Here is a 23,538-nt window from a genome sequence, read left to right on the forward strand (position 1 = left end):
AGGTAGAATCCAGCTGAACGTTAGCATTAAAAATTGTTTGTTCAGTGATTATGCTGAGAAGCTCTTATGCCTTAGCACCTAGCACAAAGATTGAAAAAACAAAACCATTTTATTATTTTAAAAAATTCATTATTAATGTAGGTAATTTATTCTTGGAGGAGCTTTTTCCTTTTAAGCTGAAACAAATTAAGGGTGGACAAGTGTCCCAAAGGGATTTTGCCAAGAGTAAAAATCACACCTCAGAAACACATAACATATATAATATGAAAAATATTAACATATATAATATGAAAACAGCCTTGTTTTATTCTAAAAAAGCTTAAGTTTTGAAAAAAGAGTGATACATCAAGATGTAAATGTATTAGAGAAAGTACTGGCAGAATTTGCTAGTGTATTTATTTTCTATTTTGGCAAGCAAATCCCTTTGTGAATTTTCTATTAACTAAGCCTGCATGTGTGATAGGTATATTGTTGGTCAGTTCATGCAAGAGAAACAACAAACAAAAAAACACCAAAAATATATCTACCAAAATAAAGATTACATTCATTTCATGATAACTAAATGAAAGCCTTGGTAAGGACACATTTATTTGCATGTATAAATGATTTCAAGCAAAGCAGAAGCATTAGCAGACTGATAAATTTGCATTTAAAATGCTTGTTTAAATAAACAAATATAGAATGTGGGAGTTCAAGCCTATAATCTAAAGCTTTGACCAAATAGAGGCCCCTAGCATATATGAATCTGATCATTGAAAAGTACTAAATTATTTTCCAATTATTTAAACTAGGATTTTTCCTGGTGAAGTCTATGGTAATTCTTAAAGCACATGGAATTTTAAAGGCACACTACATGGCTTTACTGCAATTAGTAAACCATGCAGTCAACTAAAATGTTTCCTCTGATTGTCCCTGCCATACCCCTCTTCTTTCAATTTTCTGGAACTGATGAGGTTATGTTGCCAACGATGGCATTCCTTTCCCTTATTCTGATTATATTCACTTTTTTGTTAGCCTTAACTTGAAGGATCTCTAGATTTAAGGAAACAAGAAGTATCTTACTTATACCAAAAAAAGAAAAGAAAAAAAGTATTAGAGACCTTGCTCTATATAATGTATATGAAACAGACACATTGTAGCACCAATCTCATTTTATATCTAGTTTTCCAGTGTAATTCAGTGTTTGAAAAAAAATCTGCTCTTAATTGCTGGAAGAGAGCAATGAGCATTCAACTAACTTTCTCAGCAAGCTTTCCTTTTAAGGACACCTGAGAGCAGAACAAAAAATAACACTTTATTATTATTATTACTTTTTGGCTTATGTATGAAATTTCTCTGAAATAGGGGAAATCAGCTTTTCTGTTATTCTGTTGCACCTGCAGTAATCCGGGTGGTTGAAAACTATTACCATATAGGAAACATTAACAAAATGAATGCAAATTGATATTGTTTAATTGTTTTTAACTTGATGAACAGATTTAAAATTTTCCTATGACTCTATAATGGAGTACATAGTCCCAGTGTAAAACATACTTTAAGTGTTTAAATAAAGGAAAAAATTAAAATTAAATAGTAGAAAATACAATAAAATGCCATTTATTTGCCCATTTTAACTATGTGGTTTGTACAAGACTAAATATATTAATGAGAGCCCACTTTAATCTTTCTCTCTGGCTCTCTACCCAGAGCTTTACTGAGCAAGATTTTATGGGAATATTCCACAATTCAGCTTCTTACTCATTGTGACTACCCTTACCAATGAATAGTATAGAAAAGCAATGTTTTACTCCACTGCAGAGATCCTTTTTACTATTAAAATGTGGTAGGTGCTGAGACACTTAATGAAAAGTTATTCAAGTTGATATAATCACAAAATGAGACTCATTCTCTCTTTCATCAGAGAGCTAGGAAAAACTCTTTCCTCCAAAAGCAATGTGTCCTTTGAAATTGTTATATAGCTTATTTCTCTCCATAATCATTCTGTCCATCAGTGATTAAAAATCTGAAGTGTCATGCAAGCTTCATTGTTCTGTCTTTACCGATCTTTTTCATTTGTTTCACTTTTACATTACTGTTTTGCTTTTGTTTAATTAAATGATGCTAGCAGGTTCTGTTGGTGGGAGGAGTTCATCAAAAGAAGTATATTTACACTTTTTCACACATATGCATGAACGGAAATAGAAAATGAGTAATTAGATTATATTTACATATGCACACATCTTGCAGGCATGTAGTGGCAGGGCTATCTTAGGAACCACTTGCTAAAAGAATTGTTTTTTGGGGTTATTTTGGTGACAGGGTCTTGCTCTTTTGCCCTGGATGGAGTGCAGTGGTGCAATCTCTGCTTACTGAACCCTTGACCTCCTGGGTTCAAGCAATCCTCCTGTCTCAGCTTCCCAAGAAGCTGGGACTATAGGCATGTGCCCCCACACCTGGCTAATTTTGTATTTTTTTTTTTTTTTTTTTTTTGAAGCAACTTGGCTTTGCTATGTTGCCCAGGCTGGTTTCAAATTCCTGAGCTCAAGCAGTCTGCCTGCCATGGCCTCCCAAAGTGCTGGGATTACAGGCATGAGCCACTGTGCCCAGCACTAAAAGAAAATTTGAAATCACTTTGATAATGAAATTATAGTGTTACGAGCCCCTAATTTCCTTATGGTTAATTAATACTAAATGGATGATATAAGCAGTGAAATTTATACAATTTTTTGAGACGCCAGAAGAATCCCCTGGTATACAAGTATTTTGGAAATCAATTGATTAATTTCTTCTAGAATTTTGTATCAAGGTCATCAACCCAGTGAGCCAAGGCATGTGTCATTAATAAAATTAATCTAGGAGATGATTTCACTAATATGAATAGAGATGAAATGAATAGCCCAAAACCTCAGTGTGCATGTCACCAGTCTGTGTTAGTGTGAAAGGCTGTGCATAATGGTTAACTCTTTTTAATCAAGAGAAGATATTTGCAACATAGTATCTTCTCGGGCAGTTTTAAGCTTAGTTATTTAAAATGCTCCCCTGCTTATATTTTTTTACATCTCATTATGTCACCTTGTTCATTTTCATTTCTCTTCGATTGCTTTTTATTTTACTCTAATAAAATGTAACACCATTTATTTTCTTCATTTGCATTTACAAATGCAAAGTATGCAGAATTATAATTCTTAATTTTAAATGTTTTACCTTCAATTCCCCTTAAAGTGAATTCACTTACTAAGCTGCTGAGTCATTGAGCTGATACTCAGATGCCCTTTCAAAGCAGGCCTGAATTCCCGGATCTCTCCATAGCCGTTTTATTACCTCAGCCAGTTGAGGCGTCATGCCACCATCTTCCAAGGTATTTGCCATTGCATAAAGTTGTCGTTGGTCCTCCTAGAACAATGTTTTGGTGAGAATAAGAATGTATTATTTGGAATCACATACTCTGTTTTCTAATAGAGTATTTTAATGGGATGATTTTAATCTTATTCCTTTAGCTAATAATTCCACCAAACATCTTTTTAAACTATATCGAGGTAAATAGAACTAAAGTTTCTCATGGCTGGTTGATGTCCAGAAGAGTTCTCCTTTGCAAAAACTATAAAATATTATGTGAAGAAATTAGCATATTTTGAAATATATCACTGACTTCTGAATATGATATCAAGAAGGATAATAATACTTTGCTGTATTCATATTGAGTTTGCAGAAGGTCTACATATTATACCAAGGTAAAAGAAAAATTAACCTGATTTAATCTGGTATTTTCTTCTTTTTTTAATCATTGCCATGAATTTTTCTAGAAAAAAAAGCCAAGTAAAAATTAGAGTAGGCCAGGCATGGTGGCTAACACCTGTAATCCCAGCACTTTGGGAGGCTGAGGTGGGCAGATCACTTGAGTCCAGGAGTTTGAGACCAGTCTGGGCAACATGACAAAATTTTTTCCTACAAAAAAATTAGTCAGGGATGTAGTGCACATCTGTAGTCCCAGCTACTAGGGAGACTGTGGTGGGAGAATTGCTTGAGCCTGGGAGGCAGAGGTTGCAGTGAGCAGAGGTTGCACCATTACATTCCAGCATAGGTGACAGAGCCAGACCCTGTCTCCAGAAAAAAAAAAAAAAAAAAAAAAAATTAGAGTAAAAATGGGAAATGAATTCATTATTCTAAAATTGTATTTTTTTCAAAAAATTAATATGTAATATTTTTGGTCATCATGTTACCTCCTCTTAATCATACAAATAAAGAATGGTAAACATTTGGATCCCTATAATATTTTTGAACATTCCTGTGGCTATTGTTGGTTGCATGCCTTTGGAACAAATCAGTAGGGCAGAGGTGAGAATTTTTTATGCAAAGCGAGGAATTATTGTCTTAGTCCTGTTAGGATAAGATCTGGAGCTTACCAGGGAAGAAGGAAAGAGAAGTTTATTGAGTTTAAGTATAAATACTATAGTCAAATATATATTGAGTTTATAGTATAAATACTATAGTCTGTAATTTATTTCAACTAATAATCTAAATAGCTTTATGACAAATTTTTTTTTTAAAAGATTAAGAGGTTGAGTTTCAGAATAATTAAATTGACTGTGGTAATAGTCCAGGCAAATGGAGAAGTCTGAACTTAACCTTGTTGTCAGCCTCCAAAGCTGATATCCTTTTTAGTTCATAATCCTCTTGGTGCATATTATTACAGTTTACAAAACTATACATAAAATATCTCACATAATCCTCACAACTGTGAGATAGACACTATATTTTCTCCATTTTACATGTAAGGAATCTAAAATGCTCAAACTTTTAGAAACCGGTAAACCAGTATATACAATATGCATCAGAATATGAGTCAAACACAAGCACCTTTTGTGCCATGTCAGGCTGTTACTGTGACAGGAAAGTGGTCCCAGTCCAGATCCCAAGAGTAGGTTCTTGTATCTCACACAAGAAAGAATTCAGGACGAGTCCGTAGAGTAAAGTGAAAGCAAGTTTATTCAGAAAGTAAAGGAATGAAAGAATGACTACTCCATATACAGAGCAGCCCCGAGGGCTGCTGGTTGCTCATTTTTATGATTTCTTGATGATATGCTAAACAGGGGGTGGATTATTCATGCCTCCCCTTGATAGAGCATGTAGGGTAACTTCCTGACATTGCCATGGCATTTATAAACTGTCATGGTGCTGGTGGGAGTACAGCGGTGAGGACAAGCTGAGGTCACTCTCATGGCCATCTTGGTTTTGGTGGGTTTGGGCCAGCTTCTTTACTGCAGCCTGTTTTATCAGCAACGTCGTTACGTCGGCATCTTGTGCCGACCTCCTCTCTCACCCTGTAACTTAGAATGTCTTAACTGTCTGGGAATGAAGCCCAGTGGGTCTGAGTCTCATTTTCCTCAGCTCCTATTTAAGATGAAGTTGCTCTACTTCAAATGTCTCTGACACTACCAATGAAGTATGTTCAATAAGAACTTGCTGCTTTTCTGATACAATTCAGATTATTATTATTTTGAACTGACTACAGTTTTATTCTACCATTTTATCAAGAATCTGCTTGCTCTTTGTATAAAAAATAAGGGTATGTCACTTATTGGTTTTTTTTTTTTCACGTTCAATATCATAATTGATGCTAAGCAGATTTGATCACATTTTATTCACAGCCTTAAAAATGTATAATTTAAATACAGACTACGTGCTTAACAGTCTACAGATAGAAATGATTAACTCAGTACCTTATTTACTGAATAGATCACATAAGAACAGCTAAAATATATGTTAAAAATTTGTGATACCTTTGATTTTTTCATCCACTTTAGTGAGGTGTTAATAGGAGATTCTGCTGTTACCACAGTCATTGGTCACTTATTGTTAAAGAGACACAGGTAAGGGGGAAAAAAAAAACCAAAAAAAAAAGTATTCTATCTTTCTTCACAATCAGCTTTTATTGTTAAAAGTAAGCTGATCAGATGATCATTGGTCCACATATTCAATGTGTAAACCCAAAACAAAATTCTGAGTCCCCCAAGCAACAGAATTCTAAGCCCTGCAACCACTAGAAATCCCTCTTGGCCAAGAGAATTCCAAGGGAAACCTGAAAAACTAGGTCAGGCCTGATAGGAAGGGTGGGGTCAGACGTGCCTCATGAGGCCCTCCTCCCTTTGGAATTCAGGCACAACTCATCAGCATTAACATTAAAATAGATATCTTAGGACTGATAAAACTGACTCTTTATAGCAATAAGATTCCAAATTCCAACCTGACTCCAGTAGAGAGCAGGCCCTGAAATAAATTATTTTATTGCCAAATATATATTTTTTGGAATATATAAAAGAATAAAAGAAAATAACAATAAAATAAAAGCTGTCTTTTGTGGGGGAAACTTACACTGTGTAGAGAATCCCCTTCCTTTTTCAAGTCCTTTTCTGATCCTTGTGAGATTAGCTGAGACTCTAGCACTTTTTAAAGGTCTAAATAGGAAATATTTGCCATCTATTGCCTCTAAGAGTGCCACCTATGAGACTTCATCTATATAATAAGAACTTTGGTCTCCACAACCTCTTAACCCAGAGACTCCTTTCCATTCATTCTAGGCCTTTAGACAATGACTTAATTCTTTCCACCAATTACCAGTCAGAAAATGTTTGAATCCACCTATGACTGGAAGGTCCTGCTTCAAGTTATCCTACCTTTCTGGTCCTTGCATGTATTGACTGATATCCGCCTGTAACTTTTATCCCCATAGAATGTATAAAATCAGGCTATGACTTAACTACCTTGGGCATATGTTCTCAGGATCTCCTGAGGCTGTGCCATGGGTCATGGCACTCACATTTGGCTCAAAATAAATCTCTTCAAGTGTTTTACAGAGTTTGGCTTTTTTGTCAACAAATGGGCAAATCAAGTCTCAACCTGGTTTTCCTGTATCAGCACAGGATAGATTTTTAAAACCCCATTTCTCTATTAAATGGATATGAAAGAATACTGCAAGTTCAGTGAAATATGCTCTGGTCACTTTTGCTAGCGTCATGCTATCGGCTCCTTCCACTATTAAAGTGCTATTTAGTACGAATGATGCAATAAAACAACCACTACACAGTTTTATCCCTAAGAAGAAAAATTATACATCTTGTCAGCATAGCTTTACAAACCAAACACACTGTTTCATTTCTTTCTTTTTTCTTTTTCTCTTCTTTTCTTTTTTACTTTTTTATTTTTTTATTTTATTTTATTTTTAGACGTAGTCTTCTCTGTCACCCAGGCTAGAGTGCAGTGGCATAACCTAGGCTCACTTCAACCTCCACCTGCCACTTTCAAGCGATTCTCCTGCCTCAGACTCCCAAGTAGCTGAGACTACAGATGTCTGCCACCACACCCAGCTGATTTTTTTTTCGTTTTTTTTTTTTTTTTTTTGTAGGGACAGTGTATCACCATGTTGGCCAGGATGGTCTCGATCTCTTGACCTCGTGATCAGCCCACCTCGGCCTCCCAAAGTGCTGGGATTACAGGTGTGAACCACCACATCTGGACTTCCTTTTTTTAAAAAATGTTCTATTTTAAATTTCAATATACTTTATTTGTAGAGGTATGATGAATATAGTTCTAAACACTTAAATGTTACAAAGTCTCCCTTGACCACTTCAATCCTACTACCTCCCACAAAGGCAAGTTATCCTATCAGGTTGGTTTTTGTGTCTCCAGACCTTTTACTTTTAAATTTGTGCGTGCATAGGTGGAGCCCATGGAGAGGACTTTCAATCCCGGCTGCACATCATCAGCATATGGTGTACCCTTAACAATGCTGATAGCAGAACTGCAACCTAAACAAAATGAATCAGAATCTGCATGTCAGGCTCTGCAAAGGTAGCTTTTAAAAGCTTCAAGGTGATGCAACTGTTCTGACTGCATTAAGAATCTCTGGCAATATACAGTTATTATTTTTTTAACCATAAATAACACTTTATTGAACATAGTGTATTTCAATTCTTGATGTTCTTCTGTGCTTATTGAAAAGCTGGTATAATTTAAATAATTCTTTAAATTTAAAATTCTTTAAAGCTTTTCAGGGATTGAGCCTATCCATCAAATGTGAATTTTTAAAATATATAACACCAAAATGTATAGGTATTACGAAAAGTTATCTTCCTCATAATGGCCAAACTGATTGAACACTTAAGTCCTACTATTTTATTGTTATATTTTAAAAACTCTAGTAATTTCTCACCAAACTCAAAACTCAAAACCCAAATCCCTTATCCCTTACTGTGACTCACAAGGCTCTACATGTTTTGACCCCCTCTTTCCCTCCTTTCTCCCTTTCTCTCCCTGACCCCAAGACTCAAGATGCACTGAACAACTTGTTGCTTCTTGAACTCACCAAGCCCCCATTTCAGCGCATTTCAACGGTTGTTCCCTCCATGTCCTTCCTGTGGTTCACTTCCTTTTTCACTCAAGTCTCTTCCCAATACCACCTCCTCAATGAAGCCTTCTCTAATCATCCTGTCTGCCACATTTTTCAAATAACAACCTGTGGATTTGAGTGGCCTCCTAAATAAGTTTTATTTCCCTATGAGGTATTTGGAAAGGCTTGGGAATTACAGTGGGCCTGGAATGGCTCATTCTCTCTCTCTCTCTCTCTTTTTTTTTTTTTTTTAAAGAATATTTCTTTTATTTATTCATTCATTTCTTATTTTACTTTAAGTTCTGGGATACATGTGCAGAACATGAAGGTTTGTTACATAAGTATACATGTGCTATGGTGGTTTGCTGCACCTGTCAACCCATCTTCATTCTCTTAAGATTGTGTAACTTTGGGACTACATTGTATAGAAAATAAAATATGTGTTTTCCCTGCAGATTACTCAGACCTTCATCATTAATATTAGGTATCTCAGGTGGTCTTAGAACTTTGTGGAACTTATTCTGAACCCTACAGTCGTATTTCCAAAGATCATGGAAAAAACATCAAAAGAAAGGAAGGCTATGTCGTTTACTTAGTAATTGTGAGAAACGCTAAGTTAAAAATGCCATGTTTTGTTGCTACTGGGTTTTCAGAATCTTTGAGTAGTAATATTGGTTGCAAATTTCCAAGTTGTTATTGTATGCATATATACCAAATGGATTTGATCACAGAACTTCAATTGTAGAACATCTTGAGGAATCAGTGCTGCTTTTTGGTTCATATTGTAGAGTTTACTTTGTAGGGTTCTATGTCCAAGATGATTACACCACCACTCAAATTATGTAGTAAAAGTGTTATAATTTTCAGCATTCTTTTATGTCAGTTGAGTGGATTCTATATGCTCCAAAATTGGATATAATAATATGCAAAATGATAAGTAGTTATTTACTAAGTATCTTCATTATTTCTCCTTTCCTGTTTCTTCAGTTTAACCCTCTTTTCAAGTTTTATGCTTATGAAATATAAGTCTATCAAATACGAAGCCACAACCAATGAGAACAAGCCCCATTTAGCTGCTTCCCCTCTAACTACATATCCCATCTCTCTCCTACTCCTTGGCTATAGGTCCTAAAAATATTGCCCTTAACTGTTCCAATAGCCTATTCTAATTTTTCCACATACTCCACAGGAGTAGGAGTCCACCATTCTTCTGAAATCTCTCTCACTATATTCCCAATGGCTCCATATTTCTAAATCCAATAGATTCTATTTAATAGTCTCCTTTCTTGACTTCTGAAGACCTTTCAATGTCGATAATTCCCTTTGGAACACTTCTCTTGAATTCTGTGATTTCATACTTCTGATTTCCATTTACTCCTCTATCCTCTCCCCTGAAGTTTTCTTTTCCTAACAAGTGAGCAGAAAATATTGTGGTGGTTTTTTTGTTTTTGTTTTTTAACACTCTTCCCTAGACTCTGTTATCCCTAATACCTTTCCCTTCTTAATCTAAGTACTTCATCTATTCCATCCTACTTTCTTAGTATGAATTATATGCCATAGTATAATGGCATGCCAATAACACCTAGATTTAGATCTCTAGACAAAGTGTCTATTTTGGGCTTCAAATGCACATTTGTAATTGCTTACATATGTAGATATCAAATAGAACTTACAAACTCATTTCCAAAGCCAAACTAATTAGTTCTTTTCTATCCGCATTTAATGTTAGCGTTCCCCTTCTTAGTAATACCTTCTTTCAGCAAGGATGGAGCTCCACATTTAGTTGCACAGCCTTTTTGAAATAGCATATCATTTGTAATCATTTGTTAAACATCAAACTCTCCTCTCCTGATGACAAATATTATTTCCATCTCAGTTACTCCTGAGCCCTTACTATATCCCCAGTATCCGACTAAATGTCTACCACATAAATAGTTTAATAAAAAATAATATTTTCAAATGATGTTGGATGCATAGATTTCACTACATAAATTTTAATGAGCCTATATTCAAAACAAGTATTGAAAAATAATAATACCTAATATTTATTGAAAATTTTCATTCTATAATACTCTGTATTATAGTGGATTTCTTATGTTTTTGCTTCCTCTTTTAATAGTGATTGTAACTCAAGGAGGAAAACCATAATATTCTGTGGAAGCAGACACTGAAGTTTAGAGAGGTTAACTTGTCCAAACTTATAGACCCAGTGACTAATAAAGCTCACATAAATTTTCTATCAGAACTTCCTCTCCTTGGCAATCTGTGTGGTGATGTGCAGATGGTTGTATAAAAGCATATGTACTTGTATAAATAATTGAGAGCTAATCAGAACTCTGAAAGTCACATGTAGGTAGTGCTTAGCAATCAATCTATTAAATAAACAATTTTAAACAGGTCATAGTATATTAATCTCAAAATCAAGTACTAGAATGCAGTTGAAACTGCTAGAGTTTACATCAGTTGAAATAAAAATATGAACTATGTTGTGCCTGACAATTGTGATGTTCTGATAGTTGAGGACATAGGTACTCCTGAGAAGTTATGGCAATGGCTAGGTGCTGCTTAAGTTGCTGTATTTACACCATTCAATGTACAGTTTGAATAAACTGTACTTTTATTTTTAATTAGCATGATGGCAGCAATGTGTACAGTTTATTATTTTCACTTCCCCTGTATGTCAAACCACTAAGACTTTTACTAATAAATCTCACGTTTCTCTCTCTTTTTTTTTTTTTTTTCAAGACAGGGTCTTGCTCTGTTGCCCAGACTGGAGTGCAGTGGCAACATCACAGCTCTACTGCAACCTCGACCTCCCAAGCTCAAGGGAAACTCCCACCTCAGCCTCCCAAGTAGCTGGGACTACAGGTACACACCACCATGCCTAGCTAATTTTTTTTCTCTTTCTTCTTCTTCTTCTTTTTTTTTTTTTTATAGAGACAAGATCTGGTTATATTTTTCAGACTGGTCTGGAACTCCCAGGCTCAAGCAATCTTCTTGCCTCACCCTCTCAAAGTGTTGAGATTATAGGCGTGAGCCACCACACCAGGTCAAAGCTCAGGTCTTTAGTGATCAGAGCGTCACTGTTTCACAAACTCTGGGTCATATGAAGGATACAGTATAATTAAATAAGTAGCAATAGGCAAGGTGATTTCCAACTTCTCTGACACAAATGCATGGAATACCATATTGCATCTACAAATTTAAACATCATTAAATCATTCTCAAAGGAATTAAGAAGGTACATCTATTTTAGTGACTATTATTGCCTAAGATAAAAAGATAAAATATTTCTAATCATTAAATCCCTTAAAAGCAAAAAGCGCTACAATGGAATCCAGGAGAAGTGGATTTTGCCATGAACTCTAGCTACTTAATGTAAACCAACTAATCTTCTTTGATCCTTGTTTTTTAAATTAAGGTGGTTATACTATGTTGTCTCTTAAGAGTCAATTTAAAATCCTAGTATCTTAGAAAAAGCCAAGGTTCAGATCCATAACTGAACTACACTTAAATAAGAATATGATCACTAAGTCATAGAGAGATAAAGAATAAAAGGATCTTGGAGTTCACCTCCTCCAAGTTCCCCTTATTTATTTATTTATTTATTTATTTATTTTATTATACTTTAAGTTCTAGGGTACATGTGCATAACGTGCAGGTTTGTTACATATGTATACTTGTGCCATGTTGGTGTGCTGCACCCATCAACTCGTCAGCACCCATCATAGGTGGGAACTGAACAATGAGATCACTTGGACTCGGGAAGGGGAACATCAAGTTCCCCTTTTACACATGAGTGGGAAACTGTAGCCAGAGAGATAGATTGGAACAAACTGTGGAGACAACTAGAAATGGGAATCAGTAAAATATCTGACTCCTCGCTTTATAAACTATCTGCCTGAAGACCATACTTAGCATTTCTTTGTTCTTTGAAGAAAAGTGACAAGAAAAAGGGGGATTTCCCCTTTCTTTACATTAAGAGCATGGAAAAGCCGCCTTTGTTTGTTTTAATTGTAATGATTTCTAGTGGTCATTTACAAGATCCAGTGGCCATTTACAAGGTCCACTAAGCTGGTTGAGGGAGTTCAAATGACTCCTCTTTCTTTATCCTTACTATGCTTTTGTTCTCTATTTTTATTGTTTCTATAGCAAGGTTTCCAAGAATTACATTGGTAGGCATTCAACTGGCATCCTCTGGAGGTAACCAGATGCCCAGCTGCTCCTGGAGGGGACATATGGAAATAGGTGAGTTCTTCTTGTGGATTCTACTCAGTTTCTCTTTTTTGGGTGGGGTCAACTATGGTTCTTTGGATAATACTATAAGTTTCATTTGCCAAATATTTTTATATATTTGCCTATAAACTTTTAAAGTAAGTGGATTTCAAATATATTTTAATATAAAATAACTATATAGCAAAATATAAAGTAGGGAGAAAATAATTTTGTTGTTACCTTACAAACAGAACTATGACTACTTGAATATACTTAATATACAACCATTTGCTTGCTCCTACAATTTGAATTCTTTTTTAAAAAACTTAGCATTATAATCATTTCCCTGTTGCCACGCAGACTTTGTAATCATCATCAAACATTAATTACAATTATTGCGTTATTATTAAACATTGTTAGTCTCTTTGAAATGACATAACTAAAAAATTAATGTAGAGATATTGCAAATTGTGTTTATGCCATAAACTTTTGCATTTAGCAATCATAAACAATATTTTTATTTCTTATGGTGTATTAGTTGATATTAAGTTTAATCCTCAGGAAAACAACTAGTGTTGAATAACAGTATACAGTAAAAAAGTTTCACTTCAAGGAAAATAAGAAATCTTACACAAAACATAATTAATGTTTCAAAATTCATGTTTCATATTTTTAAATTTTGGGTATAGATTAATACTATGAACTTATTAAGTCCTCTTATTTTGTGGCTCAAACTCTATTGCAGGACATACAGCTGTCATTATTTGCATACTTACTGCACTTCTGGGATTTACATAATCAATTCCAAGGGTAGTCATGGCTTTCACAATAGCTAGGATGGATTGCAATGTATTACTGTAAATTACTGCTTTGAACTCCATGCATTCTTGCTCACTGTAACCATTCTTATGGATGATCCTATAATTTAAACATGAAAAGTTTCTGTGAGTTGAATAATTGATTGTAACACTAAAGCACATCAAAATAAGTTACTTGAATACAATTATAGTATATTTTCATTAAAAAGGAATTTTGACCATATGTATATGCTAAATCTAAACAATTTTATGCCTTTGGACTTTCATTATCATTGTCATTCATACAATATTTTCTTTCTGGGCTACCATGATAAATACAAAAGGACTTAGGATTTGTTATTTTAACATACTTTTCTGAAACGAGTAAATCATAAACATTATACTTAGAAAGCCTGTTTTTTGTTTTTAAGAAAAAAAAATTCTAGATTCTCAGGACAAAGATATATTCACAGTTTTGAAACTTGGCCTTGTGTCCACAACCTGATGTCTAGAGGAAGTTAAGTCATTTAGAACATTCATGACTTTTCCTATCATGCTGGAAAATAGGAGTGCCTGCTTTCTATTTACAGCATCAACAAAGGCATCTTTTTTAGTACAGGTAATTGCCCTGTGTTAAATCTCTTGTCAGTTCTCCATCTGTGTACGTGCCACTGAGTTATAAAAGTTGAAATGCCTGACATTTTATTTGGCTGAACTCTTCTCTACCTTCCACTCATTCAGCCAAACTCAAGATTTTACTAGAAGTTTTGGAATAATAGCTTAAAATAGATTTACCTATCAAAAGCTAAAGTCATTACATGTGCCAGTTACGTATTTTTGCATCTTTATTGTAGAATTGTTTTTGTTCCTTTCTATAATGTTTTAATTGTCTTGAAGTGCTTTGTATTCGTTAGGCGTCTTTTTGGATGTCATATTACTAAATGTTTATATTGTGTCTACACATATAAAGGCTTTAGCATAGGGGGGGAAAGAGCACAAATGCCTCTTTAATATCTTTGAAGATATTAGAACCTTCATATACAAGAAATCTCAACTGAAAGGAGTAAAAGCAGGGCCTATATTTGTTATTTGTTGTTTTTTTATTATTTGATTACAAATCATTGCTGAACTTCTACATTAAACATGGTCATGTCTGTCTTGCTGCATTGAATCATTAAATAACTTAAGTAAATAAAATAGACAAAGACTGTAGAAAAAATGCAGTAAAATGTCTTTATGGATAGATCAAGAATAAGTTTACTAAAGAAATCCCAGTTTTCTGTCAAATCGAACTTGGAAAATTATTTTAATTATTAAAATGGCAACTGTGAATAAACGTGGGGTACTTAGGTGTTCTTCATGAAACAAGTTCTGACTGCTATCAGAAGTGAAGAAACATTTATCACAAAGAAAAATTATAAAAACAGATGTTAAAATGTCCAGTTGAAGTGGGACTTTAAACAACATCATTTTTCCAGGAGCTGCATATATCAATTTCTGTGAGACAGAGCACTCCAACTGCAGAATTGGTTCCTAGGTCTGTTGAAATTCATAAGCTTTCACGGGGCATTTTCTGTGACATAATGTGTTATGTGGTAAAGACAATACATTATACAAGTCCCTCCTTCCCAAACCATAGACTACAGCACTGCTGTACAATATGTTAGTCACTAGATGATTAATTAAAATTAAATAAAATTAAAAATTTAATTTCTCCATCACACTATCAACATTTCAAGTGGCTACTAAAGCCACACGTGGCTAGCAGCTGCCATATTTTAAGGCAAGATAGATAACTTTCCTATCATCACACAAAGTTCTGTTGAAGAGTACTGAGTTATAAGAAGGCAGAGCATATAAAGAGATTTTTGAACATTATGATAATGTATAGGACCAAATGCTACATATAGTAAGATGCTATAGAAAATAAAAAGTGATAAACTCTACTAAGAGTTGGTGTAAGGTATCAAAGAAGACATCTTGGAAGCAGTGATAATCAGCTAATTGTTCAAGGATAGTTATTCCTAGATGATCAAAAGGGCAGAGAATCATTCTAGGCAGAAAGATCAATATGAACAAGTAGATGCTCACAATTTTCAAGCATTCAATATGTGCCAAGCACTGTTGTAAGCACTTCATCTGTCTTCATATTTCTGACAATAAGTCCTTTAAAGTAGATACAATTATGTTCTACATTTTATAAATAAGAAATATCAGCATAGATAAATTAAGCAAATATCCCCAACTTATTCAGCTAGTGTGTGGTACAGCTGGACCACAAACACAATCTGATTTACAGTCCGTGATCTTAGCCATGAAGCTCAGCCTTCTATAGTGTGCTAGTCTACAGACTTACAAAAGGTCAGCATTAGTGAAGCAGGAAGTAGGAGGGGAGAAATTATAGGATAGGAGGATGAAGACATCAGCAAGAACTGGACTCCAGTGTCTTGTGTGCCATGGCAAAGAGATTGATCTCGATAGCATGGGTGAAGAGTTGAATTCAGGAGATACAATCAGCTTTAAATGGATCAGTTCATGGCAGTGTGGATAATGTAATGAAGGGAAGGGCAGGGAGGTAGAAGCTCCTGAGGAAGATACTGAATTAATCTAGGTCAGAAATGATGACCAATGGAGATCAATGATGTGTTTGGAGACCAATTGTGTAGATGTGGCATGACTTAGTGAAAGGGTGAAGGCTTAGTATAACTACGCTGAGATTTATTGCGTCGTAGGCTGGTGGTGGTGTAATCAATTTTAGGGCAATAGAGGCCAGATGGGAGATAGGTTTAATGTTTATTCTGATTTGGACCTAGCCAGACAATATAGCAGTAGATGTATCTGCCTCCCTAGTTTAGACAAAGTGTGTGAGTTTGAAAGAAATACTCTGAAACAGTCAGCTTGAAGATTCCGGTGAAAATCATAGAACTCTGGAAGTTTTCATTTGAAGGTGCAGAGTAAGTAGAGAAGTGCCAGTGTCTCCTGGTACAGTAGAGACACTAACATTTTAAGTGTAGTCAGAGATAGAGTTAGAAGAATAAAGGAGATAGAGTTAGACGAACTGGGAAAGAGTTCTAAAGAAGCTGAAGAAAAATATTAAGAGGGAACAGTGATGTAATCTGGAATTAACATAAGGACTTAAGGAGACTTCAAATAAAATTACTATTCAAAGATGACATGATAAATAATCTTCGTAAGGGCAACTTCTGCAGCTTACCAGAGGTGAAAGTGTGATGAAAATGGCTGAAAATGGAAAGTGGAAAGTAAAGAGAGCAAATTTTGATTATTTTTTTACAGAAATTCTACTGAAAAAAGGAAAGATAAAGCAGAACAAGGAAATTTGCTCTTTTTAAATAATAAAAGAAGTGCTCACTGTAGAAAATGTGAAAAGCCTAACAATATTAAAAGCAAAGGTGCTTTGAATTTTAAATTCCACTATTGAGAGAAAATTTATTTGAACACTGGTATATGTTCTTTCATTTAAAAAAATTATCTATTTGATCATACTTGAGGTTAAAATGTTCATGCACCGGGCACAGTGGCTCATGCCTGTAATCCCAGCACTTTGGGAGGCTAAGGCAGGTGGATCACTTGAGGTCAGGATTTCGAGACCAGTCTGGCCAACATAGTGAAATCCCAACTCTAGTAAAAATATCCAAAAGAAAAAAAAAATTAGCCGGGCATTGTGGCAGGTGCCTGTAATCCCAGCTACTCAGAAGGCTGAGGCAGGAGAATTGCTTGAACCTGAGAGGTGGAGATTGCAGTGAGCCAAGATTGTGCCACTGCACTCCAGCCTAGGTGACAGAGCACGACCCTTTCCCAAATAAATAAATTAAATCAATAAAATAAAATTTAAAATGTTCATGCAATTTTGTAACCTGTTTTTTTAGTTAACATAGCATTTCCACATATTTAAACCTTCTCATATACATGAGATTAATACATGATTTGTAATAGTTATATAATATTGCAATTGAAGAATGAATACTCCTGTAACTTTGCAACCTAATTGCTTATGTTTTATTTTAATTTGTGGTACTTTATTCTATCCCATATTTCATTATCTTAGTGATATAAGCCTTTTATACAGGCTTTTATATTTTATATTTTTGAATTATTTTCACATTTTTGCATATTTTATCATTTTTGACAATTCTCAGAAACATATTTAGATCAATAATTTTAATTTTCCCAGCTTACTATGTATATTAAAAATATCCATTTCTCAAAATCTCATTCTTATTGGGTAACATTATTTTTAAATTATTGTTTGTCAATTTACTACAATGAAAAATTACCTCATTATTTATTTGATTTTTAATTTTTATAATTAATGAGGTTACACTAAAATACATTATTTATCTATTGAATTTTATCATTTCTATACTCTCTGTTCATAGCCTATCCCTATTTATATATATTGGGAGGCTTATTGTTTTACTTAGCAATCTGTGGGCCTTTATATACTAATCACCAATTATTAATCTATCATATTTAGTGTAAATATTTTCTAGTTCTCTAATTTTGGTTTAATTTTATTTATGGTTTACTATATTTAAAAGTTTTAATTTTTACGTAGCCAAATAATTGGTCTTTTTTTTTCTTTATTTAAGCTCACAGAGAATGGAGAAATGAAAAAAGATAAGAAAGGTTCAAGCATGATCATAGCCTGGGAGGCAAGAGCAGGCAGATACTGTGGTAATGTTATAAACGAATGCCAGATGACTTAGTTGCCAGGATGGTCCTAAAAACTCAAAAATTGTACGATCCCAGGGAACAGAATAAAGGAGCTCTGTTCTTCAGAAACAGTAGGAAAGATCAAACGTTTGGTTGCAGATAAGTGAAGCTTAAATATTGGTTGATATAAAACTTACATGACATTATCACATAAAAGGAAAACAGTGGCTTAGATTGGAACCAATTTCATTATTGACTGGCGGGCATCACTCCCTCTTAAAATATGTCCCAAACAACAAGATCCTTTAACATATACTTTAAAAATATTCTCAAACATGATCCTCCTCCTCTTTATTCTCCTTTTTCCTCCTCTTCCTCTTTCCTCCTCCCCACTCCTCCTCTCTGCTCCTCCTCCTTCTTTCCTCCTCCTCCTCCTCCTTCCGCTGCTGTTGCTTCTGCTTCTGTTTCTTCTGCTGCTTCTTTTACTTCTTTTTAGCAACAATTATCCTTTAAAATTCTCTAGTAGTAACAAAGCCATGAGGTTTCACCCATTTACCTTTACTTGTCAATTACCATTTTATTCAGGTACACACTGCATTCTTTTTGGTTTTATTTCCTTATTAAGGAATTCAGATCTAGTTATTTCATTATAAAAAGGAAAAAGTAGAGAAAACAAATGCAAAAATACATTAAAATTCATGGTAGTAATTAAGCATTTTATTCCCAGGTAGGAAAAATGCCAATGAGATTAAAAATACAAATGCATCATTGATTGACATATTTTAAAATATTTACAGTTAATGATCACATTAAAAAGCCCTTGATATACCCAGATTAATATAAGTAATACATAATGCTTTAAGCATTTGTCTTGTTGAGAGGCACATTTACAAAAATGGAAATTATAATATTATTCAACTGCTACACTTTCTGCTGAAGGATACAAGGTATATTTGCACAGAACTGTGACCACTCTGTTATAATCCATGATTTAGAAAAGACTGTCAATCAGCATTTACAAAAGCATGTATTTTAAGAATGGTCAAACACACGGACAGACATCAAATATTAAACATTTGAGACAGATGTGTACCTACTTCATTTGTTTAACAATAGTACTTTTGCCAGATTCTCCTGCTCCTGCAACATAAAAAGAGGAATATTATTAACTGATACACCAAATTTGTATAGATATTAAAAACTGATTATCACTTTTCATGGATAATCTTTAATTTTTTTCATAGGTTTAGGGGGTACAAGTGCAGTTGTTACATGGATAAACTGCATAGTGGTGAAGTCTGGTCTTTTAGTTTACCCATCATCTGAAAAGTGTACATTGTACCCAACTGGTAATTTTTTTCATTCCTCGCCCCCGCCCGTGCTCCCACCTTTGCAAGTCTCCACTGTCTATCATTCTACTCTGTATGTCCATGTGTATGCACTGTTTAGCTCCCACTTATGTGTGAGAACATGTGGTATTTGACTTTCTGTTTCTGAATTGTTTCACTTAAAGATAGTGGTCTACAGTTCCATCCATTTGCTGCCAAAGACATCAAAGACATGATTTTGTTCTTTTTTATGGCTGAGTAGGATTCAATTATATATATCAGATTTTCTTTGTCTAATTTTCCATTGATGGACACTTAGATTCCATGACTTTGCTATTATAAATAGTGCTGCAATAAACATACAAGTGCAAATGTCTTTTAAAAATAATAATATATTTTTCTTTGGGTATATATGCAGTAGTGAGATTGCTGGATTAAATGGTAGTCCTATTTTTAACTCTGAGAAATATCCATACTGTTTTTCCATAGAGGCTGTACTAATTTACACGCCACCAACATTGTATAAGTGTTCCCTTTTCTCTACATCCCTGCCAGTATCTGTTGTTTTTTGACTTGTTAATAATAGCCATTTTGACCTGGTGTAAGGTGGTCTCTCACTGCAGTTTTTTTTTTCTTTTTTTTTTTTTTTTGAGACTGAGTCTCACTGTCACCAGGCTGGAGTGCAGGGGCATGATCTCGGCTCACTGCAACCTCCACCTCCTGGGTTCAAGCGATTCTCATGCCTCAGCCTCCCGAGTACCTGGGATTACAGGCATGTGCCACCATGCCTGGCTAATTTTTGTATTTTAGTAGAGACGGGTTTCCCCATGTTGGCCAGGATGGTCTCGATCTGCTGATCTCGTGATCCGCCCGCCTCAGCCTCCCAAAGTGCTGGATTACAGGTGTGAGCCACTGCGCCCGGCCTTCACTATAGTTTTAAATTACATCTCTTTTACAATTAGTGGTGGTGAACATTTTCTTACATGACTGTTAGCCTTTTTTGTGTTGTCTTTGAAAAATATCTGTTCGGCCGGGCGCGGTGGCTCAAGCCTGTAATCCCAGCACTTTGGGAGGCCGAGGCGGGCGGATCACGAGGTCAGGAGATCGAGACCATCCGGGCTAACATGGTGAAACCCCGTCTCTACTAAAAATACAAAAAACTTGCCGGGCGTGGTGGCGGGCGCCTGTAGTCCCAGCTACTCGGAGGCTGAGGCAGGAGAATGGCCTGAACCTGGGAGGCGGAGCTTGCAGTGAGCCGAGATCGCGCCACTGCACTCCAGCCTGGGTGACACAGCGCGAGACTCCGTCTCAAAAAAAAAAAAAAAAAAGAAAAATATCTGTTCATGACCTTTGCCCACTTTTTGATGGGGCTATTTGCTTTTTTCTCGTTGAGTTGTTTGAACTCCTCATAGATTCTGGATATTAGTCCTTTGTTTGATGCATAGCTTGCAGATGTTTTCTCCTGTTCTGTAGGTTGTCTGTTTCCTCTGTTGATTATTTCTTTTTCTGTGCAGAGCCTTTTAGTTTGTCCCATTTGCCTATTTTTGTTTTTGTTACATTTGCTTTTGAAGTTTTAGTCACAAATTCTTTGCCTAGGCCAATATCCAGAAGAGTTTTTCTTCTAGGATTTTTATAGTTTCAGGTCTTAAGTCTTTAATCCATCTTGAGTTAATTTTTGTATATGGTGAGAGATATAGGTCCAGTTTCATTTTTTTTCTGCCTATGGCTAATTTCCTATTATGAGAAATCTTTAACAGATACCTCTCCTAGTGTACCTTCTAAAGCAAACATTATACACTGTCAAGGAAAACATGTATTATTGCATTTGAATATAATTTGGGAGGCTTGTATCTCCTGGCTTTGCAACCCAAAAAAGTGGTCCTCAACTTCATAGTCTCTAGATTACTCTCATTCTTCCAGAATGTCTCCTCATATACACTATTGATTGAATAGCAAGAAAAAAACACCCAACAACTAGGTAATAACTTTTGATTTTTCAGAATGGTTCAAAACCTGTTGTCATTGGAAGATGGGAGCTTGTCTCCAGCATCCCATTTACCTTGGTATATAGATATTATAATTGCTTCTGTTTTAACAAAGGAATATTGCTAATAACACTAAGCAATTCTAAGGAGGCTCCAGGTAAGAATCAATATGGGAGTATTTCAAAATGGGTTACACATTTCTGTGAAGGAGCAGGGCCTGGGCAAAGGAGGAGCTGGCAGTAATGTTATAGAGAAATGTGTTGCATTTATCTAAAACAGCTATTTTAGTTGATGATATACAATATAACACTTGATTTTGTATCTAGTAAACTTTGCAAACATCATGTACAGGAATACAAAATGCGTAATATAAAATAAAAAGCATGAATCTTTGGGGAAAAATCAGTGGTTGCTTCATGCTATGCCTCAAGTTGTTTTGAGGACATTTTTGAATCTACTTTGTTGTTAAGATTTGTGTGTGTGTGTGTGTGTGTGTGTGTATGTGTTTTGAAATGAAAACTAAGAAGTATTGAAGTAAAGTGTAATGACTTAGGCTTGAGGATTTTTTTCTGTCCGTGTGTGTATGTGTGTGTGCATGTGTGTGTAATATCTTCAGTAAGTCTTTTAACTCCTTAATTTCCTCACCTACAAACTGAAAACACATACTTCACAAGATTACTCTAAAGACGTAATAAGCATAAAGTTGTTTGCAGACTACAGTGCAAAGTTAAACACAAAGCAATGTTATTTGAGAATACAAGCATCCAGAACACTTTGCAGTTTTTTCATGAAGAGAAGTCTAATACGTTACTGTAGATACCCTACATTTATTCAGCAAATGATACTGGAGCAATTGAATGTCTACATGAAAAAAGAATATTGACTCATATCACAACATACTAAAAGTTAATTAGAAATGGCTCATAAACTTATATATAAAAAATAATGCCAAAAAATCTCTAGAGAAATATGTAGTTGAAAAATCTTTGCAACCTTTAACCACCAAAATTTTCTTAGATAGTGTATGAAACATTGAACCAACAAAAAGTAAAAATATAACAAATTGGACTTGATCAAAATAGAATGTAAAAGGACAAGCCACTGACTAGGAGAAAACATAAACAACACATGTTTATCAGACATAGGCTAGGGACCCAGCAGCATAAATGTAATAGGGCTAGGGAGGATTAATATAGGGATGTTTAAAATGATTAAGAGGGCAGGAATGTGGCCAGGCACCATGACTCAAGCCTGTAATCCCAGCACTTTGGGAGGCCAAGGTGGGCAGATCACGAGATCAGGAGATCGAGAGCATCCTGGCCAACATGGTGAAACCCCATCTCTACTAAAAATACAGGCTGCACTCCAGCATGGTGACAGAGCGAGACTCTGTCAAAAAAATTAAAAAAAAAAAAAGCAGGAATTCCATATGAAAACACACTAAAAATGACTATGGTTCTTGAGAATTAAAAAAAGAGAATTTGAAAATTACTGCAATATGTAGGGTATGGAAAGAACTAAATCTTAACATTTCAACTTATCTACGAATCTTGGACATGTGGGGATGGGGGAGGGGGAGGAGAAAATTCAGGCAACTTGTTGAAGTTTGAAAGTTTTGGCTTTACAGTAGGAGAAAACCAGGAATTCACCAAAAGTAGATAAGGTCTGATAATAAAAATTAGTTCATAAAATTTTTAGATAAAATTAGTTGTAAATCTCTATAAAATGTTGTTGTGGAAAAATGCAGCATTTTATAATTGATATGAAATCATATCTTTAGAATGTGTCCTCAGGCTACAACCAAAATTTATCAGCAGAAATGTGATCTTGACTTACATAGACCAAGGATCTAATCTAAAATAATGATCTTTGAGTACTATTTTTTATGTCTCTAGGAGAGGCAAAGGTCTTCATCTATTACTGGCAGTTCCAAAAATTAGGTCACAGGACATCTTTGACGTCTCAAGGTGTCTGTTAATTTTGGACAGATTTCAACGTAACACAATTAAACCAATTTTTGAGATTTCCCAGGAAAATCCCAAATTCAGGAATTATAGGCATAGATATATCCTTGACTACTCATTGTAGTCAACAGGAATGTTTTACTAAAACTTGTAAGATTTTATGTAAGCAAAACTAATATGACTTTTGGTAACCCCAAATCCCCACCTTTC

The 23,538-nt window shown here is 34.9% G+C and overlaps 1 protein-coding gene across 1 annotated transcript in view; it reads right to left on the reverse strand.

The window, feature by feature from the left end:
- Nucleotides 1-23,538, reverse strand: part of GNAT3 (G protein subunit alpha transducin 3) — a 56,654-nt gene that overhangs the window by 17,447 nt on the left and 15,669 nt on the right. Inside the window, exons 2-4 of the mRNA XM_003896399.5 lie at nt 19,149-19,191; nt 13,357-13,498; nt 3,215-3,372 (exon numbers count right to left, since the gene is read on the reverse strand). Coding sequence (XP_003896448.1) covers nt 3,215-3,372; nt 13,357-13,498; nt 19,149-19,191 — 343 coding nt within the window. The remainder of the gene's footprint in view (nt 1-3,214; nt 3,373-13,356; nt 13,499-19,148; nt 19,192-23,538) is intronic.

Source organism: Papio anubis, chromosome 4 (genome assembly GCF_008728515.1).
Source record: "Papio anubis isolate 15944 chromosome 4, Panubis1.0, whole genome shotgun sequence".
NCBI classification, from domain to species: domain Eukaryota; kingdom Metazoa; phylum Chordata; class Mammalia; order Primates; family Cercopithecidae; genus Papio; species Papio anubis.